The 19,304-nt window shown below is 39.9% G+C and overlaps 1 protein-coding gene across 1 annotated transcript in view; it reads right to left on the reverse strand.

Moving 5' to 3' along the window:
- PLXNA4 (plexin A4) overlaps nucleotides 1-19,304 on the reverse strand; it is a 1,025,959-nt gene that overhangs the window by 212,076 nt on the left and 794,579 nt on the right. The window contains exon 10 of the mRNA XM_073559904.1: nucleotides 16,505-16,705. Coding sequence (XP_073416005.1) covers nucleotides 16,505-16,705 — 201 coding nt within the window. The remainder of the gene's footprint in view (nucleotides 1-16,504; nucleotides 16,706-19,304) is intronic.

Here is a 19,304-nt window from a genome sequence, read left to right on the forward strand (position 1 = left end):
AGCGCTCAGGTGTACAGGTCCCATAGAAAGTATGTGACTCGGTACACTGCTTTGTGCATGCTCATGCATTATCTTCTACCCTGAGATTTGTTTGATCAATGGGTTTCTAAAAATGTAACACCCACCCTGATCAACAGGGGGCAATAATCTAACAAAAAATGTTTAGAACTTTAGATCCGCTTCACATTACATAGATACATTTAACTGGATAGTGAACCATAGCCATATTCGGCGCTCGAAAACCTACGTGTTACAGCAAAGAAGCCTGCAGTAGGTTTACCTACAACTCAACACCTTGGAGACTTTTTATATTATTCCTAAAGTACTGTAGTCAATCTACTGGAGAAGAAATACACATTGAACACAAAATGTAAAAGGTAAGACTAATCTCTAGAGGAATTATTTAACAATATATGTATTTTTTTCTCTACTTTTACTATCAGTTTTCCATGAGTTTCCTACAAGCAAAGGCAAAATACTTGTCAAGAAAATAAATCTTGGAAATATTGGGTTTGCGGTGAAAGGCTTTAAAAATGAATGACATCTAATACAATTATAGGCCTACATGAGAACAAGAGGAACACATGTACGCCTAATGACAAGTAGTGTGCACACTAGTTTTTGCCGGAGGGCTGCCATTATCTCCTGCTCTGTTGTTTCATTCAGTCATTGTAAAGCCATGAAGCCAAATCAACCCTGGAGAACATGAACATTTCAACCCATAGGACACATAACCTATCTAAAGATATTTTTTTTTCTTAAATGTCAAAAGGCTTCTCAAAAATGACATAGAACGAAACAAATATAATTCTCTTTTATAGGATACTTGTTATAGCCTGGATCATATCTATAGTAGATTAAGTACTATCATGATATAAATAAACTACACTGGTCAACATTGAAACTGCAGCACCAAAAAGGAAAAGCCATGTAATTATGAAAATGACAGAATGTTAATAATATGCAAATATCGTAAAAATGGAAACAAAACTGTAAAAACATCTCTATATATTCACTATGATTATGAGCACCACATGCAGAAATACTCAAACGTATACACTGTGGAATGCTATCAATGAGGATATTAAGGTTATGTGAGGAATGCGTTGCCACACTGAAAGCAACTCCCTTTTTGAATTAATGTTGTGGTGTTGAAAATGACTTATGGGACACTTTGGAGAAGTTGCCAAACCACTGGTTACACAATTGATCCATTCTGTACTGCAAGAGAAATTTTGATGTCACACACCAAACCTAAGGGTTCAAACAGTGTCTACAAAAACAATAAGAAGGTGATTGTACAACATTAGAAGCCAGGTGTCTTGCTACAGGTGCTCTACTGACCTCACACCACCACTCTCAAAGACTACCATGATGCAATGAGAATGGAGGCAGGAATGGAATTTGATCTTCTTTGTTGCTGAGTGCTGCTTTTTTCTTGGACTGAATGATATCTAGGAATTGTTCAAGAGACTACATGGGCAATACCATGAAGAAGAGACCTTAATAAGGGATTTTGCGAACACGTTGTTTTCATTTTTTTAAAAAGTTTGGATATTATTATCATGTCTATCAATGATGTCATTGAGTATTTTCATAACTCCCTGACTTTTTTGTCTCGATTTTATAATTTTAATGTTGAGGAGTATCATTGGTATTAAAGTGCAGTATTGAAGAACTGCCCGTGAATCTATTTTTTAGAAAAATTTCATTCATGTCACAGGTTAAAATGGGAACTAGAATGGTTTTACTTTTAGCAAGTAACTTATCCTCATCTCTACTGGCAGCACAGTGACAATCCTGCCTTGAACTTCTGACAATCCGGCTGCTTTGGACTGTCAAATAAAGACTTTTAAATGGAGATTTCAGTCCTATTTGTAACTATAGGTTTCAAGACATTTTTGAGATGTTATTGTTTTATGAACATTTGAATTCTGTTAAAGGCCAAGTGCTGACACCCTAACCAATCACTAAAATAAAGAGGCAGAAGCACTTAGCCAAGTCAGAACCTTCAGCTAAAGCAATATATTTATATAATGTACACTGATTAGCCAAAACATTAAAGCCTAATATTGTGTTATTCTCTCTCATGCTTTGAAACAGCTCTGAAAAGTCAAAGTATGTGTTTCACAGGACTTCTGAAGATATCCTGGGATGTTTGCCACCACGCCATTAGCTCTGAATACAGTGTTGTAAATTATTAGGTGAGGCCGTGAATTGGACTTGCTTTTTCTGTACATCATAGAGATGTTTAATCAGATTGACATTGGCGGAAATTTGAGAACAAGTCAACACCTCAAACTCTTTATGTTCTTCAGAATAATGTTTGTGCTGTGGCAGGGTATATTATCCCATTAAGAGAGGGTACTGGTAATAGGGAATATCATTGGTATGAAGAATTGTCTGCAACAATTTTTAGGTGGGTAGTACTTGTCAAAGTAAGATCATCAAGAATGCCAAGGCCTACAGTTTCCAAACTAAGTTCTCCCTCTTTCCATAATGCATACTGGTGTTGTCGCTTCCAAGATAAGTGATGCAAATCCATATGGTAGTGTACATGATTTAAAAAAAGACAACAGTATTTTTCATTGCTCCATGTGACGTCCTAATGCTTAGGAGCCTACTATGAACACCTTCAGAAGTACCAGTAACTTTTTCTACAATTACAGCTTTTCTCTGGGAATGAACCAAAGAACGAACCTTACCTCCTTATAATAATAATAATAACCTTTATTTTTATATAGCGCTAACATATTCCGCAGCGCTTTATAATTTGCACACATTTTCATCACTGTCCCCGATGGGGCGCACAATCTAAATTCCCTATCAGTATGTCTTTGGAGTGTGGGAGGAAACCGGAGTGCCCGGAGGAAACCCGCGCAAACACGGGGAGAACATACAAACTCCTTGCAGATGTTGTCCTTGGTGGGATTCGAACCCAGGACCCCAGCGCTGCAAGGCTGCAGCGCTAACCACTGAGCCACCGTGCTGCCCTATGTGTATCAATGTCACTAGCTAATTGGTGGTCCTTCTTTAGACCACTTTGATAAGTACTAACACTGTATAACATGAACACCGAGAAAGCCTATCATTTTGGAGATGCTCCATCCAAGTAATCTGGCTATCACAATCTGGACCTTGCGAAAGTCACTTAAGGCCCGTCTCACATAGCGAGATTGATGCAACAGCGATCTCGCTACATGTGACACATAGAGGTGACCGCCCCCCCGCTGGATATTGCTGATCGTGCTCAAAAGTCCTAGGCCATTTTTTGATCGTTGGTGTCCTGCTGGACAGCATGCATCGCTGTGTTTAACCCCGATGAGTGACCTCATTGGTGATGCAGGCTGGAATAGTTCAGAATAGCTGCTGTGTGACAACGCACCAGCGATCCTTACCAGGTCGCATCATTGTCGGGATCGCTGGTGCGTCGTTGAAGAGATCTGCCTGTTTGGCAGCTTACTAGTGACCATGTAGCGACGCACCAGCGATCCCTACCAGGTCGTATCGTTGTTGGGATCGCTGGCGCGTCGCTATGTGAAACGGGACCCTTACATGCGCTTGTGCATAGCCATTTTCAAATATAAAAACTGTTTCACTTCTGCCTAAAAAAATAGTACCACTTGACATTATTTAACATATCAGTGATATGGATTATTTATAAATGGGTTGAATACAGATGATTTTACTAAAAATTTTAGGCTAGACTGCAAAAAGCAGTCTTAAAGAATCTCTTATCCATCACATTCCAGCGCAATCTTTGTAGGAAGACTGAGAGATGAAAGAATGTGAGCATTGACTGTGTAGTTTTGTCGGTTCGAAGGGAGCCATACGTAACCTGCTCACAGTTTGATTTCTTGTCTTTAATGCTTACTGAGGCTTACACAGGGAATCTGCCGCCAGCTGCCTCTTTATATTAGCAAATTATTCATGTAACAAAAGGCACTTTTTAGGAGGTACAGCTGTTCAAGATGTTCAGGCAGAACCTCCAGGAGGGAAAGCAGTACAGAGAGAATAACACACAGGTCTGACTTGGGTGCCATCCAAACTCTGAATCTACCTAAGGACCTATATATGTACTAGCAGAAGATTAAGGGTGAGATTATTATTCCTGAGGGTAGTTTCTTTCCACTAACATACGAGTGTAACAAACTGTGCTATACACTGTGTGTAAAGGATTATATTTCATTAACTCGAAGGCCTTTTGGCTTATGTCATATTTTAAAATATAGCAGGAAATCTGTAATCTATTTGTTTCCTTTTATATGTCTATGATATTTCATTCTAAGCACTATTTCACTGCCATTAAATATCTTAGCTACCTCTTTTGACAGAGAAGTACCTACATTGATCAATTGTTCTTTACAAAAAACAAAAACTGTTTATAAGCACTAACAAGCAGGTGATAGCAACTTACCTGTCTGTTGTGTCCAATGCCGTTCTTCCCTAAAACGCAGAACGGTCACATAACGCTCCTGCCGGAGAGTCAGCAGCCTCTGCTGATGTCATGTCGACAGAGCAGAGGTATCTTTTCCTGTTCGCTATGTCACAGGGGTCGGACTTACAAGATCATTCTTGTTGACAGCCGAATCCCCATTGCATAATTGGGGGAGCCAACTGTCAATAAAAATGAATTCAGAAGTCCTTCTTCATCGTGTCGAAGAGGCAACTGAATCTCTAGCAGGAGAGGTCTTTGACCGCTCTGTGCTAGGGAAGAACAACGCCGTGCACAACAGGCAGGTAAGTTGCAATTTCTAGAAATTTTGCTAGAAATATATCTAAATAATAAAAATGATGCTTGTATCCATAGATTTACATATTTGTGAGTATATTCCCTTCCTCAACAAGATATGGCCTTACCAAAACCCTGACTGATGACAAATGCACATATTGCAGGATGCAGCGGGCCTCCATTAATAAAGGCAAGGGTAGCTCAGGTGCAAACTACTGATAAAAACAACCACCCCACACCTAACAAACCATAATGGGGTTGGCTGCCTAGTAGGAAAAATGCACATAGATAAGGCTTGAATTTTTTTCTATGTTAGCTGTTTTGACATTAGTGTTAGGGACCTGGAATATTATGAGGAGCCTTGACGTTGGCTTGCAGGCTCTATCTATTTTGGTCAAAATATTAACCAATATCTCATTTAATGTACTCATTGCATGCATTAATTTTTTGCACTTATCATGTCATTTTTTGCAGGATGCAGCCGGGCCTCTTTCTGTTGGCTTGGTCTATTGCTGTGTCTGTCAGTGTGTCTTGCATACTATAGTGCTGTAGCAGCCTGCCTGATAATACTATGGGCGTCATTAATAGGTTGCAATCCAGACACTTTGCATCACACTTATATGTGTGACTGACGTCCTATGCAAGCCTTATCTATGTGCATTTTTCCTACTAGGCAGCCAACCCCACCAAGGTTTGTTAGGTGTGGGGTGGTTGATTTTATCAGTAGTTTGCACCTGAGCTGCCCCTTGCCTTTATTAGTGGAGGCCCGCTGCATCCTGCTATATGTGCATTTGTCATCAGACAGGGTTTTGGTAAGGCCACATCTTGTTGTGTGAGTTTTTTGAATTTTTTTCTATGTTAGTTGTTTTGACATTAGTGTTAGGGACCTGTAATATTATGAGGAGCCTTAACGTTGGCTTGCAGGCTCTATCTATTTTGGCCAAAATATTAACCAATACCTCATTTAATGTACTCATTGTATGCATTAATTTTTGCACTTATAATGTCAATTTTTGCAGGATGCAGCTGGGCCTCTTTCTGTTGGCTTGGTCTATTGGGGCATCTGTCACTGTGTGTTGCATACTATAGTGCTGTAGCAGCCCGCCTGATAATACTATGGGCGTCATTAATAGGTTGCAATCCAGACACTTTGCATCACACTTATATGTGTGACTGACGTCCTATGCAAGTCTTATCTATGTGCATTTTTCCTACTAATGCAAATAATGTTGGTCTACTAGGCATTGCTCCCACCTAGCCAGAATCCTACTCCACACTGATGAGGGGCAACACCCCGAAACAGCTGTCTGTGGATGGATACCTGGCCTTGGTATTTCCCTTGTCATATCTGTAAACTCGTAAAGAGCTGGATATTGACTTAAAGGCCACTTAATATGGTGGTAATGGTGGTTTCCGAAAGGAGCCACCCCTTGGCTGGGTCCATCCCTGGAGGAAGATCTGGCTTGTCCCATGTTTGAGACTCTAAAATAAGGCTCCACGGACTTTATTTGCATATTCGTATTTCCCAGGGAGCATTGCACCTAGGATTTCACTGGTTGAGCGCCTTTGCCGGCAGCCGCAGTGTTTTCTTTGACTGGTCTCCCTGAGGTCAGTGATTGTTTCATGATGTTGGTCTACTAGGCATAGTTCCCACCTAGCCAGAATCCTACTCCACACTGATGAGGGGCAACACCCCAAAACAGCTGTCTGTGAATGGATACCTGGCCTTCGTATTTCCCTTGTCATATCTGTAAACTCGTAAAGAGCTGGATATTGACTAAAAGGGCCACTTAATATGGTGGTAATGGTGGTTTCTGAAAGGAGCCACCCCTTGTCTCGGTCCTTGCCTGGAGGAAGATCTGGCTTGTCCTATGTTTGAGACTCTTAAATGAGGCTCCACGGACTTTATTTGCATATTCGTATTTCCCAGGGAGCATTGCACCTAGGATTTCACTGGTTGAGCGCCTTTGCCAGCTGCCGCAGAGTTTTCTTTGACTGGTCTCCCTGAGGTCAGTAATTGTTTCGTGACATTTTTCCTACTAGGCAGTCAACCCCACCATGGTTTGTTAAGTGTGGGGTGGTTGGTTTTATAAGTAGTTTGCACCTGAGCTGCCCCTTGCCTTTATTAGTGGAGGCCCGCGGCATCCTGCTATATGTGCATTTGTCATCAGACAGAGCTTTGGTAAGGCCATATCTTGTGTGAGTTTTTTTTAAATTTTTTTCTATGTTAGCTATATTCCCTTCCTCCAATATAAAAACTGAATGAGTAATCTACATTTGGGTTTCCTTGCTGAAGAGAATCATAGCTCTTTGGCTGGAAATTCTGGGGTTGATGCATTTGAAGCCATAAATTGTTATGAAATTGAATTCTACAGATAACGCTACTTGAAGTGATAAATATAAACACAAACAGATAAAACTGCAACCTGATAGACTTCTAATGCATGTATGATATTGTAATTTATGCACTATACTCTGCCAGGCTACACAATGACCTGGTTTTATAACTGCAAGGTGGATGTAGGAAGTTTATACTTCTTACTATATCTCAAAATAATACATCTTGTAGTAAGATAAGGAACAATGAAAGCTATATCATGAACAATAATAGTGTTAAAACTGACAAGCATTCATTCTAGCCAGGGGAATTATATTTTATGTCCAGTGAAAGAAGAAGGCAGCACTCACCTATCCAGGTGCAGGTCTTTATTCAGTGGGGTAGTACATATCAGCCAGCATAATAGATGTGGACAACACCGTCCACATCTAAAATACTCATCGATATATATCCACACCACTGAATAAAGACCTGTGCCTGGAACGGTGAGCGCTGCCTTTTTCTTTTACTGGACATTACATTCCCTGCTTTCTTGGTCAAGCACCCAAGACTCCCGGATCCTTGCTGTGTTGCCACATCGGGTAGACACAGTTCAGTGCACAGATGCTGCTGCCGGGATTTTGTTTCTTTCACTGGAACTATATTTTAAACCATCTTTATATGTTATGTTACATTAAAGAGGTTGTCCACTACAATGTGTAGTGGGCAGATCGATTTAAACCTTGGAAATAAGGCTTTGTTCAAATACCTTACATTTCCAAATGTGCCTGTGAGCGATGCTATTGCTGTCCGCTCATCCTCATCACGTGACCTCCGGCTGCAGCTACCTCTGGTATCTGGTGATGTCATGTCACCTTCCAGAATTGGAAGCTGACTCGGCATATCTGAGGCGGGACCCAGTCTCCCTGAGTGACTGGGTTGTGGGCGGAGGCTTACTTTCAAGGTTTATATCTATCTGCCCACTATACATTGTAGTGGACAACCTCTTTGTTTTGGAATATATCATTGGTGGGGATCCCAGACTTAGGGACCCACTAGTACTTGAACCACAGCTGTTATAGATGGTTCCTTGTTCCTCGTTGAGAGTGTTGCTACTACACATAATACCACATAGTGAACACAATTTAATATGATGAAATTACAAAAAGAATTACCAAAATCCTGTGTATTAGGACTTCTAGAAAAAGTAAACAAAATCTATATTGACTCTAGTATTAGGTAGTGTGATGCTTGAAAATGTGTGATCCATTCAGAATTTACCTTATTTGTGCTTCAATTTGACCTAAAACTCATTCAGAATTTCCAAAAAATCCAAAAACTAGATAAAGAGTACCAAACTAAAACAAATGAGCCAACAATATTAGACTTTATCATTTTCTTTAAAGAAAATGATCGGATATCACGCTTGTGAGCGGCCAAAGTACCGGATGTAAAATTTTGATTTTTAGTAACTGATGTGACCCCGTTGCGCAGCAATAGCTGCATCTAAATGTTTCAAGTAATTGACAATTAGTCAAGCACATCGAATTGGAGGAATAATAACCCATAGTTCCCTCCAAAATAGCTTCAACTGTTTTTTTTATTTTACTCACTTATAAAATGTCATTAACTCCACAGCGCTTTACAGTCATCAATATCCCCATTCGTGTACATTAAAATTAACGAATGTGATAAGCCTTTAGTTGCTTTGAAGTTACCTTGGGTTTCTTTGTGACCTTGCAGACTTAAATACCTTGATCTTTTAGTGATTTTTTATTGGTGAAGTATTCCTCGTTAGGGTAATAATGGTCTTGACTTTTTTCCATTTTCCTCTGTTCGTGATATAATAAACATCTTTAAGTAAAATAGGCTGCCCAAACATACCTGATTGTTATTCCATTGATTTAAAACACTCTAAAGGGGGTTTTACACATAGCAATATCGCTAGCAATATCGCTAAAGCGTCACCAATTTGGTGACGCAGCAGCGATATCGCTAGCGATATCTCTATGTGTGATACTTACCTCTGACCGGCTCCCCCGCTGTCTGACGCTGATCGTGCGAGATCACGCAGCTCCATTTCTCGTCGGGCGCTTCCTGCTGGGCTTCCTGCTGCCGCCGACGAGCGACGCGTGGACACGGACGGGAGGACGTCAGGATCGCTGTGTCTGAAAGGTAAGTAATGACCACTGTATCACTGCTGCATCGCTGTGAGATCTGCCTGTGTGGCAGTTCACTAGCGACCATTTAGCGATGCACCAGCGATCCTGACCGGGTCGTATCGTGGTCGGGATCACTGGTGCATCGCTAAATGTAAAGGGGCCTTAATTCCACCTTTAAATTATCCGATGTTTCTAAAGAGTCAGAGAGTCAGATACTTATACCACTCACAGACAAAAGATATTTTATAATTTTCCTGAATAAAATAATGACAAAGTCTAAGTTTTTTGACAAATTTGTTTCATTTGGTTCTCTTTATCTACTATGTGAAAATCTAATATAGTTTTTGATCAAATTTGTGAAGAAATCTGAAATATTTTAAAGGGTTCACAAACTTTCAAGCACCACTCTATAGTACTAGGATCATCTACAATTCATATGGCATCTCATAATATGCTTTGTTCTTATTGAGTTACACTGTATTCTAAAAAGTGGTCAAGATTACAGAGTGAAAAATAGCCTTCAGCTGGCATTTGAAATCAGAACAGAAAATTAAATAAAGGTCACCAAGAAATTTGATGATTAGTATGCTTTAAAGAAATTTTAAAGTTAACTTAAAGATTATTTAACCAATTTTATACTGAAATATGTCTTTCATGTACCATGAATAAGATCGGCTAGGTCGAAACACGTTGGTTTAATCCACCTGAGACCCCATCTGATCCTATGTCCATTAATTTTGTGTACTTTTTCTGTATTTTGTTTTAATTTTTTTCAAATAAATGTTGATATTTTAAATATTGATCCAGCTCTGGAGATCCTTTCTTCATGCCTTTGCTTCAGACAACGCTGTGATCCAGGCGGCTCCGTGGGCATGGAAACTATGGACAGTTACTGAGACTAGGTGAGCTGACCTTCCCCTTATCCTTTTCCTATATGTCTAGTAACTGTTTCTGTAACATTAATCAGATAACTTGTACATGATCATTACTATTTTGAAGGAAAGGAGCCAAGTGGCTCTCTGTTAAGTATTCATTCTGCTGACACTCAACATTGAAATTACAAAAACAAAAAGGAAAAGTCATGGAATTGTAAAAATCACAGGATCAATAAACCTTTTAATGATATGCAAATGATGAAAAAATGTAAATAACATTTGCAAAACATCTTTATTCTGAATCGAGTATAAGCTCCATGCCCAATTATACACGAACGTTCGTACCTTGGCATTCCATCAGTGAGGTTATTAATGGATGCCTGATAAATGTTCTTCCACAATAAATGCACTTGGACATCAAAATCTGCTGCTGGCAGCTCCTTTTTCAATTACTGTCAAATGATGTCTTAGTCGTGCTTGATGAGAGACAATTCTAGAAACACTGCAGGCCAGGGTGTCACACTACCACAGCTTCCAAGACTAAATCAATGTAATGTCGAGTTGTTAATATACTTGGAATTAAGACTAGAAGGGTCTAGGTTATATCCATTATCTCACATGATAATTTCAGGAGTAGAGTTGACGTGACGCACCCTTCATGTTGTTCATGCCGTCTTCTTAGATGTCAAGAATGGCACATAGTGAACATGAAAGTGTCCCAGGAGTCAGTCTTCAACACAACATCGACAGGCCACATGTTACTCATGCTATTTTGAGTAGCTGGTATGGTCTAAACTTGCTAATATGGCCTGCAGTGTCTCTGGACTTGTTTTCTATTAAACATGTCTTTGATGTTATTAGACAGCAAATGCAAAATCAGCTGCCAGCAGTAGATCTTCCTGGCAAAGTGCATTGGTTGTGGCAAAACAATCCTCAGACAGCCATTAACAACCTTATTGTCAAGGCATGTAAGTGTGTATTTTTGCGATTCAGTGTTGAGAAATGTATAAAAGCACTTTAAGATTTTATTGCTAATACTCAACTGTAGTTGAAATGTTGTAAACAATTCTTTTAAATTTGTTATTCGCTGACAGAATTCAATAAAGTGAATGGATTTGAAGCTCATTATTAGCATCCTACTACCATCTTAATGGTCTCTGTATTATACCTATACTCCAGATGTATGTGTATACCTCCCTACTTTCCTTGTGTGCATGTACTTGACTAGTCTGAGACTTCTGTCAATCATTGCAATAGTACACTTATATAACATCCTCAGCAGCGTGATTCACATCCCAGCTTGTGTAGGGAGAACAGGAAGGAGGAAAAGAGGGCTTTTCCTCCTTCCTGTACACTCTGGGATGTCAATCATGCCTTTGTGGGTGTAATAGCAGCACACTATTGGAATAATTGACAATGAATTAGTCCAGTCCATGACTGGACTAGCCCAGTACTCGCATGCAGAGAAAAGATGGAGGATTAAATAATTAATTTACTAAAATTATGTCTACAAATTATAATTTAAAAATTTTTTCCTAGCGTGTATAAGTCTTAATTACAAGTAGTCAGTAATTCTTTGCAAGTTTTGATCAACAGGGATGTGTACAGGGAAGGAGGAAGAGGAGACGCAACAGAAGCACTGCAGGCTACACAGTCATCAATAGTAAGTTAAGCAACTAGTGACTTTGGCCAGAGGGGAAGGTGCTGGGCATTCCAGACTGCTAGATTTATTTACATGAAACAAATGCTCTGCTTCCTTTGTTATTGGTCCCAATGTCAGAGACAAAATTGTCTGCAGAAGAGTCTCAGGCTAGCACATACTAGGTGAAGCAGGAAGATTGTTAGTATAGGGCAGGCATTGAGGAAGTATGGGGCAGATACAACTTAGCCTCTTGGAAAATGAAGTGTGGGAAATCTGGCTGGAAGTTCAGGATGTAAACAAAAACAGACCACAAGGTTGGCCGCATTGGCTGAAGGGGCGCTACAAAAGGATAAATACAGTTAAAAAGGGGTACGGGAAGTTATTACAGCTTGATCTTATTTTGAGTGCATGTGCCTTTAACGGAAAGCCTCTTTAAGAACATCGCTCATAAAATTCACTAAATGATGATTAGTACTCCACTAAACTTTACAAACTAATCATGCACTGAACAAAACATTGGTAAACGAAGATAATCTTCCGCCTTGTCTAGCAATTCTGTTCTGCCCAGAGGCTGCGCTATGAAAGCTATGTAATTTGTACTTAATTTTTCAAACCATAAACCCCTACGACTTTCCACACAATGTACATATTTCATTAACTTGTAATCTAACAGTGGCTTTTACTTTTTATATTCCCATTTGTATCAGCTCATAAAATTCTACAATTGTTTTTCCACACAGATCATGTATTTACAGCAATATGATACAAACTTTCAAATTGTTCAAATATTTAACCTAAAGTAAGTCTTATAGTTAATAATTGTTAAAGAGAACAAAAATAACGCTAAAACAATAAAGCAATGATGATAGTATTAACAAAACAGTGTGAATATCTATGGGTAAAAATACCTGGAGATATTCTTATAAGGCATGATAGGTATTGTTAAAGGGTAACATGACACAAGGGTTAAATGGGTTGTCCGGTTAAAAATCTTACATGAACATTCATGGCCCCTTGATGAAGGCCATCTAGCCGAAACGTACGTCGGGGAGGGTACTCCTTGGTGGACTCTTACTCTCGACCAGTCTAAAAGGTAATATCATGCAGTGATTTCATTTGGTGTGACTACTATATTTATCCTCACTGGTGGCAGGTTCCACCATATGTGATGGCCACAATTGTCCTTTTAGCTTGTATACCTTGACTGGTTGCTGTATACTATTATGGGATAATGTTGAATATTTAATTCTTGTACTAAGTATTGATAAAACTATTTATATCCCCTTGTCCATTACCTGTGGTGTACCCTACGTATTTTGCCCATATGCTATTTATGGTCATAACTGACTTTTATACCACCTTTTTCCTGTATCCCTGTCATATTCTAATAAAATTATCTTGGTAATTTTGAAAATATTGTTGTATAGGCCTTTTTTTGTGATTTTTTTCTTACATATTTTCTATGAACATACATTTGCAGAATTATAAAATGGCAATTGCAGTTGTTACTCATCCTCCCCGAGTAAAGCGCTGCCTCTCCACCTTTGCTACAGTCTTTTCTAGTAAGCTATAATGATGGTGATTTCAAGTCTACAGTGAACATCACCAACTGCTGCAGCCAATCACTGGACACAGCGCTGATGCCATGAGCTACTGAGCAGAGTGATTGGTTGCCGCAGTAATGTGCACTGCAGAAGTGACATCACTGCTGACTGGAGCAACTGGAATTATGTGAATAGCAACTGTAATTGTGATTTTATAGGTCTAGAACCAGGGGCATTTCAATCATGGATGTAGAGGGTGCCCAGGCAGGAGGAGGGCCCACTGATGCCAAATTCACCTGGATGTGCATCCTTGGACGCACCTTCAGATGAAATGTATTGTGACACAGAGACGAAAAAGCTCCCTGCGCTGCAATAGATGCTGCTGCCAATATTATGAGAATTTAAAAACATTTTTGATTCTATGTCTTATGAGGAAAGATTGCAGGATTTGGGATTGTTTAGTTTGCAAAAGAGAAGACTGAGAGGAGACTTAATAGCTGTCTGCAAATATCTAAAGGGCTGTCACATTGTAGAAGGATCAACTTTATTCTCATTTGCACAAGGAAAGACTAGAAGCAATGGGATGAAACTGAATGGGAGGAGACACAGATAAGATATTAGAAAAAACTTTTTGACAGTTAGAGTGATCAATGAGTGGAACAAGCTGCCACGAGAAGTGGTGAGTTCTCCTTCAATGGAAGTCTTCAAACAGAGGCTGGACAGACAGACAGACATCTGACTGGAATGATTTAGCGAATCCTGCTTTGAGCAGGGGGTTGGACCAGATGGCCCAGGAGGTCCCTTCCAACTCTACAATTCTATGATTCTATGATTCTAAGAGGACGGAAGCTAACGTAAGCTTGCCAGTGATGCACGGGCGCATAGCAGTGACATCATGTGCTACTTGCGCAGCCACACTGAAGTCAGTTGCTAGCTACAGGAGAGGACGCCACAAGACATGTAAGCAGAGGGAGGAAAAATAATTGTTTCTTTTTAAAATGTGCTAGAGAAGAACGGAAGGGGCCCACGATGGGAGGCATTTTACCAGAATGTGGGGTTTGGACCAGAATTATACCAGTATGGTGGAGACACTATGTCAGAGCGGGAACATTATATCAGAATGGGGACAATATACCAGAATGGGGGGACATTCTACGACATTATACCAGAATTGGGATGTTATACCAGAATGGTGACATTATAAAAGAATGGGGACATTTTACCAGAATAGGGGCATTATACCAGAATAGGGACATTATACCAGGATAGGGACATTATACCAGAACAAAGGCATTATATCAGGATGGAGGACCTGATACCAGGATGGGGTACATTATGCCAGGACAGGACCCAGGATAGGGAAAAATGTTATAGCATGGGGCTCAGGATGGGGGGCATTATTACTAGAAGGGGTCAAGGATAAGGATGATTATTACAAGAAGGATCCAGGATGTGGGACATTATTACATGGGGGATAAAATGTGTGTCTTTATAGGTTCTTGAATGCTGCAAGTGCCCATATATGTGACCAACATGCATGTGGGGCCCAGGTCCAAATTTTGCACAGAGCCCTTCAGACTCTAGTTACGCCACTGTCTAGAAACATCGCCAAATAAAATGTTAAACCATACAATTGCTTTAATAATATTGGACAAAGAGGAACCAAATGGGCCATCCAGTGCCAAGGAGCATAAATCAAGCTAACTATATATGATAGTGAACAGTATACAGTATTCTCATTAAACTGAGAATTGCATACGCTACAAAGTATATAAAGAACCCATGAGTGTGTGAAATTGTACCCATTAGTTGAAAGCTCAACGTTATTACAGCATCTTAAAGAAATTTAAGGGTCTTATCCTTGGGTTATCAGAGTGTATTCCTCTGGGTATTATGCATGTTAATCTCTACTTGATAACTACGGTACTTGTACATACCAGACAGAATTTATATCAATATGTGAAACAAATCCTATTAATATTGTATTGTTATTTCTGTTGTAGGTATTAATATTGCCTATGATAATTACTTTCTAAGTGTCTTATAAACATTTAAATGGTTCCAGCAAACTTTGAATAAACCAAGAGCAGTGTCAAATATGAAAAACTTTGGACTCATATGAAGACATATGCTTCTTCATCTATGATCTACTTCTCAACGTCCCATCCTCTTCCCCCAAGTCCAGGCTTGATCACATCAAGGTACTCTCCAGCATAATGAGATGTCAGCTTATAGAGTATATTAAAGTCTATGGAGAGGAGAGGGAAGGGAAGGTGTGATGAGAACTCAGTACAATGACAGACCAGTCAGACACAGGCAGATCATGCTGCAGCTTGCATCAAATTCATTTTAATTCAGTACTGACTTCACAGCCACAAAGCTTAGTACTCCTGTATACTACTGTATATTAAAGTCTATGGAGAGAAGAGGAAAGGGAAGGTGTGAAGAGAACTCAGTACAATGACAGACCAGTCAGACAAAGGCAGATCATGCTGCAGCATAAAAGAAAAAAGATAGCCAGCTCACCTGTCGGCATGTGTTGTGGGAAGCACGGACCAAGTGCTGTCATCACATAGTAGTCAGAACAAGGTTTTTGTTTGAAACGCGTAGCCTATTTGTTACTCATGTAAATCTTACTGTTTCTGGACTATATTTTATACAATAAATTGGACTTTTCGTGAATCAGGACCTTTTTTCCACTTTGTTCAGATCATGCTGCACTTTGCATCAAATTCATTTTAATTTAGTGCTGACTTCACAGCCACAAAGCTTAGTACTGCTGTATACTATATTCCCTGCTTCTGCTGCTTTTTGTCTGTGTGCTACAGAGAAATAACAGCAGGAATCCATTTTTCTGTCTGCTATGCATGGAAGACATCATAGAAGCTAGTCTCCACCTATTAGTTCACAGAGACCTAAAAATTAGAGCTAAAATCTGCAAAGGGTAAAATTACATGATATTCCTATATTGGCCAGAAATAATGTTATTCCCCATGTACTTACAAGGCAGCTTATTCTGGAAAGTTACCGGAATTAATAGGTGCGCTTTAAGTCTATATCATCCAATCAAAACAAATTTTCATTTTTTCTTATTTTAACACAAAATTGAACATAAGAGAAAGCATAACTGATCCACTCTACTCTAGAAATAATTCTCTACTTTCATACTGGAACAAATATGAATGAAAAACACAGTTAAGTTCCCTTTCTCCTAGATAGTGTAGAGACTTACAGAGGTATTTTGGCACTGAACGCTTGAGCTGTTGAACCGTAGTGCAGGGACCCTCTGCTCATTTCCCTGGATGTTCAGGAGGCATTCGTAGCCTTTCTGACCCGATTGGGGCTGTGGTAAATTCTTTGCTTTTAAAGTGATGGGTTTTACGATATCAACTGGAATCAGGATCCTTTCAGTATGAAGGAGTTGAGGACATTCCTGGAAAAGAAGAAAAGTATAATGTAGTACATTTTGTGATTAATCAATAACCACTTCATTCTATATACTATATACAATAAAAGACTAATGAAACAAAGAAGCAAGAGGATTTAACAGAAGAAAAAACACTGCACTCGGATGATATTCAGCCATCTTCAGAAGTCGTCATTTCCACCACATAACACATTGACCATCTTCCACTACATCTTGTTTCCACATAATTTGTAATTTAAATTTCTATTCTGCCAATCTTCATAGTGAATGTCTCTGACATCAAATCCCAAACCATAATAACTATGCCGCTGTATTCAATAGACATATCTGCAACACTATGATTAGAGGTTCATCTGTCATGGAAAACAATTATAACCAGCAAATCAAGAAGATAATTGGAACTCTCACTGCAACAATTATAACATTTTCACACATGTGCATGAACCATTCGATGCTCTTTTACCTATGGTAGATGTAATTAAACATTCTAAATTAAACATTATACCATAGGAGAATGTATTTAACATGAGTTAGCAATACTACCTAGGAATGGCAAAGTAAAGGGAAAATCGAATTAACTTATTACAAGTAGGAGTTAATTTTCCACAGAGGAATGTTTATAGGGAAATATATGTTAAAGGGCTCAGATTCACAATATAAAAGGCTGAAAATATATTGACTGTCAGAACAATGAAAGAGAAAAAAAAATGCATTAATAAAGATGAACATTGATTCAATGCAAATTGAATTTGTGTCAAATAGAAAGAAATTTGCAAAACCTGGCGAATCCAAACAATTTGTGACACAATTTGCACAAATCTCCAAAAATGCCTGCCGTTATTCTACACCTTGCAGAAGATTGCATAAGGCCACTGATTAACAGTAAGGGTTACAGGTTTGTCGGGACTCACCAGGAAATAAGAGAATGGCAAGGAACCTCTCTGTGCTTACCAAGGCAGGAGAAGAGATAGGAGCCATGTCTGACTGTGATTAACCAAAGAAGATTGCATAAGCCAAAGATGGCATAATTGACCTCAGGCACAACCTGCGGACTTCACAATTAGACCTTGCAGATATCACATTGCATAGTACAAGTATCACAAAGTACAATGCATCACAAAATAGAGTATAGCCTTTTATAACATCACTAGATGTGGGCCCGATACTATCGCATCAGGAGGGCAGTGACATCATGATGGGGGCAGCTGTGTGGCACTGGGGGTGGCGGCCCACCCACCTCCGTGCAGTCACAGCTGGCAGGAAAGACGGTGCTTTGCGGCCTGTGCTGGAGATGGGGTGCGGCGCCACCAAAGGGTGGTCGCGCCCCCATCTCCAGCACAGGCCTCAAGCCGCGGTCTTTCCTGCCGTCTGTGACTGCATGGAGGTGGGTGGGCAGGCAGGCAGCAGCAAATTTGCATGCATTTTCCTGCAGAAAGCATGCATTTTTCATGCGATTTTCGAGTGCGGAATTCATGCGCATTCCAAGCGATTTGAAGCATCGCTTGGAATGTGATTGACAGGTTGGTCACACTTGTCAAGCATAGTGTTTGACAATTGTGATCAACTTTTTACTATTGATGCTGAATATGCAGCATCAATAGTAAAAGATAGAATGTGAAAAATAATAAAAACATTTTTACAAAAAGGTTATTCTCACCTTCCGACGGCCCCCGATCGCCTCTCCACGCTCCCAGCATGTTCCGGTCCCAGTAATGCTTAGCGTGAAGGCCCGGAGATGACGTCACTCTCGCGAGAGTGCGATGTCATCAGCGGTCTTTCGCGTAAAGCATTACTGGGACCGGAAGATGCCGGGTGCGTGGGGAGAGGAGGGAAAGAGTCCGGGGGACGTCGGAAGGTGAGCATATCACTATTTTTTATTTTAATTCTATTTTTTACAGGTTTATGGTACCAAGGGCTTGGTGGAGAGTCTCTCTCCTCCAGACCCTGGGTACCGGCTAACACAGGTCATCTCCTGGCTGCGTCACCGCTGACCTCCATGCGGCCTCAGATCTCCCGATGGGAGCAGTGGCGTGCGTTGTTCAAATTCCGCGCCAATTCACGGCCGGACTGCGCCTGTCGCTGATTGGTCGCGACGCGGGATTTCCGTTACAGACAGACAGAATTAGATGATTATATAGTAGATAGCCTGTTTAAAAGTTGGAGCAGGGAATACAGCATCGAAACCATTATGGAGTAAATCTGTTTACTCACAGGATGTTAAGGCTCACAGCTTAGCAATAAAATTATGGACAATAAAACAAAAACTCTGAATTATTACCACTTATTTACCCATAGCTAAACATAGAGAGGTTACTTTGACATTACTAATGCTGTGTTTGCGTTAACAAATTTGAAGCAAATTGGATAAAGTCCTAGGAGGCCACAGAGTATTTTCAAGGCATTGGAGCAGCAGTGAGTCAATATTGGGGGAAAAAAATGACAAAGCTGGTGAATTCAAATTAATAAAGATTCGGTCATCAATTAGTTAGTCATCTGAGTAAAGCAAAAACTTAGGGACTGGGATCAAATCAAACAACGGCAACAACAGCATCACTAAGTTTGTATGTTCTCTTCACACCATGGTTTCTTCCCACACTATAGCTAG

This window comes from Dendrobates tinctorius, unplaced genomic scaffold, assembly GCF_039654945.1.
Source record: "Dendrobates tinctorius isolate UK_male_01 unplaced genomic scaffold, ASM3965494v1 ptg000281l, whole genome shotgun sequence".
In the NCBI taxonomy this organism is placed as follows: Eukaryota; Metazoa; Chordata; class Amphibia; order Anura; family Dendrobatidae; genus Dendrobates; species Dendrobates tinctorius.